This window comes from Nuphar pumila, chromosome 4, assembly GCF_984573655.1.
Source record: "Nuphar pumila chromosome 4, dmNupPumi1.hap1.1, whole genome shotgun sequence".
In the NCBI taxonomy this organism is placed as follows: Eukaryota; Viridiplantae; Streptophyta; class Magnoliopsida; order Nymphaeales; family Nymphaeaceae; genus Nuphar; species Nuphar pumila.
Genome location: NC_143252.1, coordinates 32,263,685 through 32,267,227, shown reverse-complemented (window position 1 = coordinate 32,267,227; position 3,543 = coordinate 32,263,685). Strand labels below are relative to the sequence as shown.

Genomic DNA, 3,543 nt, shown 5'->3' with positions numbered 1-3,543 from the left:
TTGGAACATCACATCGTGATTATGATGGATTTCTGATCATGGGAAAATGAGTTGTGCCTTCCTGGCGAGATACCCTGTTTCAAATTCACATTGTGTAGTACATTTTATTAAATTAATTAAAGTCCACTCTGTGTACTGCACAAAAGTACAGCATTATTGTCATATATATATATATATATATATATATATATATATATATATATATATATATATATATATATATATATATATATATATATATATATATATAACACATGAAGCACTTAATTGGTGATTAAACCATGGCACCTTCCAGCATATATATATATATATATATATATATATATATATATATATATATATATATAACACATGAAGCACTTAATTGGTGATTAAGCCATGGCACCTTCCAGCTCCAATATTGGCCTCCTGAAAATCACTGCAACAGTAGCCATTTTGATCTTGGCAGACTTGATTCCTTTGGAAGCACATGGATCAAGTTCTTCAAATGTCCCAAATACAAGTTCCAGAACTGATTCTTTGCGTTCTAAAGGCCTAATAGATGTGAAGATATATTGCCTTGTGATCCTTCTAGTGAGCACCTTCCTAGGTGGAGTTTCTCCATATTATTTCAGATGGAACGAGAGCTTTCTTCTCCTTGGCACTCAGTTTGCTGGTGGGGTGTTCTTGGGCACTGCTCTTATGCACTTTTTGGGGGATTCCAGCACCACATTCACCACCTTGACATCCAAAACCTATCCCTTTTCATTCATGCTGGCTTGCGCTGGTTACCTGTTTACAATGCTCAGTGATTGTGTAATTCAGTGGGTTATTTCCAGGGGAGATGGGCGGTCGAAGGTGGAAGTGGAAAAAGGGAAGGAGCTTGAGGATGTAGAGGGAGGGCATAATCATGATATGGAGGTCCCTCCTGCTTTTGTAAAGACAACCAATGTGGGGGACACCATTCTGCTCATTTTTGCTCTTTGCTTTCATTCAGTTTTTGAAGGCATTGCTGTAGGTGTTTCAGGTATGGTGTTTAAACTCCATCCTCTTATCATGGCAACAACTTGTTCCTTGGTATGGATATAAACGGTTCCCATTCGGATTCAGATTGGATGTAGCCAATACCATATCCGACTAATTTGATGTTCGTTTGGATCCGGATAGTGAAAATCTCATACCAAATCGAATTTTTTACATGTAAACAGATTAGGATATCAATCAAGTCCAGTTATTCATCGGATTCAGTAGCAAAAATTCAAAACCATATCCGCATTCTATTGTAATAGGATATGGCTTCACATTCTATTGTAATAGGATATAGCTTTGGCTTACCAAATCGGACTAAATGGAATCAGATCAAATGTCAGATAACATCAGATCCATTGACATCCTTATTCCTTGGCTTCTCACATGATTCTGAATTTCGTATTTAATGAATGTCATGACTTCAGAACTGTAACCTTCCCATAGCACATAAGCTACTGATATATCACAGACAAACGCAAACTCCATGCTGATAGTCTAAGCACCATACCATTAAGCTAACCAATGCTTATCCAACTATAAGATTTTAAAGCCCTAAAGTAATGATAGGCAATGTCAAAATACAATGCCAATTAATGTAAATATATAGAAATCTCAATAAAGAAAGCACATAATGATTAGTAAAAGGGGCTTACAAATTGCATTGAGTCTGTTGGTCTCACTTGGGGTTGCAAATGTGTCAGATTTGGGCTGACATGACACCAGATCCAACTTTCCATGAGTGGGTTGGTTTAAATCTAGATCTGACTCAACACATGACAGAGTTCTGGATCCAGATGTGACCTGATCCATTCTCACACTGGATCCGCACAGAACAGGCCAACCATATGGGTTTTCCTACACAATACATAAAATGGACCAGTCAAAATTGAGTTGGATCCCGTCCGGAACCTATTTGTTTATCCAATTCCAACCCAGATGTGACTGAATGCGAAGTCATCTACTCTGAATCTGTGTCTCAGGTTCGTAAAACCCTCAAGGTCTCCCCTGTCCACCCGAGAGTACACCCAGCTTTGACCATATGGCAAGGGATGCCTTCCAAGGGTTTCGAACTAGTGACATCCTGTCAAATTGGTGCCTTCACATTTCATCCATACTAGATGATTGGCGAAACAAAACTATTTTTATCGACTGTATCCGCCCAAATTTCCTTGGGTCGAGTTAGAATCGGCTAAAGCTAAAGAACCAACCCACTTGCACCCGAACTCTGCCCTGGGGCTCTGTTTGCATCAGGGACAGATTGCAGTGGTGCCCATGCAAAGGGGACCTTCACAATCATTATTCTTCGATATAAACGATATAAACATATGAGTGAAATGAATGCATACATTGCTATAGTAGTGTTTATTATTTATTGAAATATTCATTTATTTTAGTTCTACACTTTTGATTTCCTTCCATCCAATCTTTTAAGTTAGGTACCAAGGCAGATGCATGGAGAAATTTGTGGACCATAAGCTTGCACAAGATATTTGCAGCCATATCCATGGGCATTGCACTATTAAGGATGGTACCGAACAAGCCATTGTTCATGACTGTCACATATGCCCTAGTATTTGCTATCTCAAGCCCAATTGGGGTTGGTATAGGCATAGCCATTGATGCTACAGCACAAGGGGCAGCGGCAGACTGGATTTTCAGCATCTCCATGGGACTTGCTGCTGGTGTTTTTGTCTATGTTGCCATTAATCATCTCATTGCCAAGGGCTTCAAACCCCTTAAACCTTCGTATTTTGACACCCCCTTCTACAAATTTTTAGCTGTTCTACTTGGGGTTGCTATAATCTCTGTTGTCTTGATTTGGGATTAAGGGGATTCATTGAAATCTATGCCTTGTGAATAGGTGAAAAATCTCATGTATGGTTATGTAGAGTGAGTACCTTGGAGCAATTTATTTCGTTTTAATTAGTACTGAACGCTTGACCAAGAGATGGAGAATGTTGTGTTTTATCTTTATAGTCATGGTCCCATTTTCCTGTTTGATTGTCATCCATGCTTTGCATTGTAAACAGTGTACGTGTTGATAGTTTGGCATTGTTCATGAAAAGGTGTATGATACTTACAACCTGTAAAAGTTGGCATTTCAATTTCCTGAAATTTTCTTGTACTATCCCCTTGAGTTGCAATAAAGATGTTTTCAGCTTAAAAAAGAAAGAAAAAAAGGCGCCTTCTCATGTTTTAGTCTAGTTTGAGAAATGCTCCAACTTTGGTTGAATTAAGTTCTGATACTCAACACTGATTTCAACTGGGGTTCATTCTGATGCAATCTATTTTGTCGTGGATGAAGCGAAACTGTTGCTGTTGAACTAGAGGTTTTAGGCCTCTAATATTTCTTCACTGGTTTTAGCAAGCTTAAAGGCATTTTCATCAAACTAAGTATACCTATGATGTGACACCAAGTAATTTCTCACCCGATTAGGAGCACACTTCCTATGAATCTGTCTCATGTACTGCCTCTCAAGCTTAGAGTTCTGCATCATAGCTTAACTCATGAGCGCATTGGTGTAAAAAACCCAG

General features: G+C 38.6%; 1 protein-coding gene across 1 annotated transcript; it reads left to right on the top strand.

Annotated features, from left to right (window-relative positions):
• Positions 1–378: 378 nt before the first annotated feature.
• LOC149839861 (zinc transporter 1-like) lies at positions 379–2,836 on the top strand. The gene is made up of 2 exons (XM_090004261.1): positions 379–1,006; positions 2,445–2,836. The coding sequence occupies exons 1-2, from the start codon at positions 379–381 to the stop codon at positions 2,834–2,836; spliced, it is 1,020 nt and encodes a 339-aa protein (XP_089860387.1).
• Positions 2,837–3,543: the final 707 nt, after the last annotated feature.

Coding starts and splice junctions, on each gene's coding strand:
- LOC149839861 (XM_090004261.1), top strand. CDS start 379: ATGGCACCTTCCAGCTCCAATATTGGCCTCCTGAAAATCACTGCAACA. Junction 1,007..2,444: donor CATTGCTGTAGGTGTTTCAG/GTATGGTGTTTA, acceptor CTTTTAAGTTAG/GTACCAAGGCAGATGCATGG.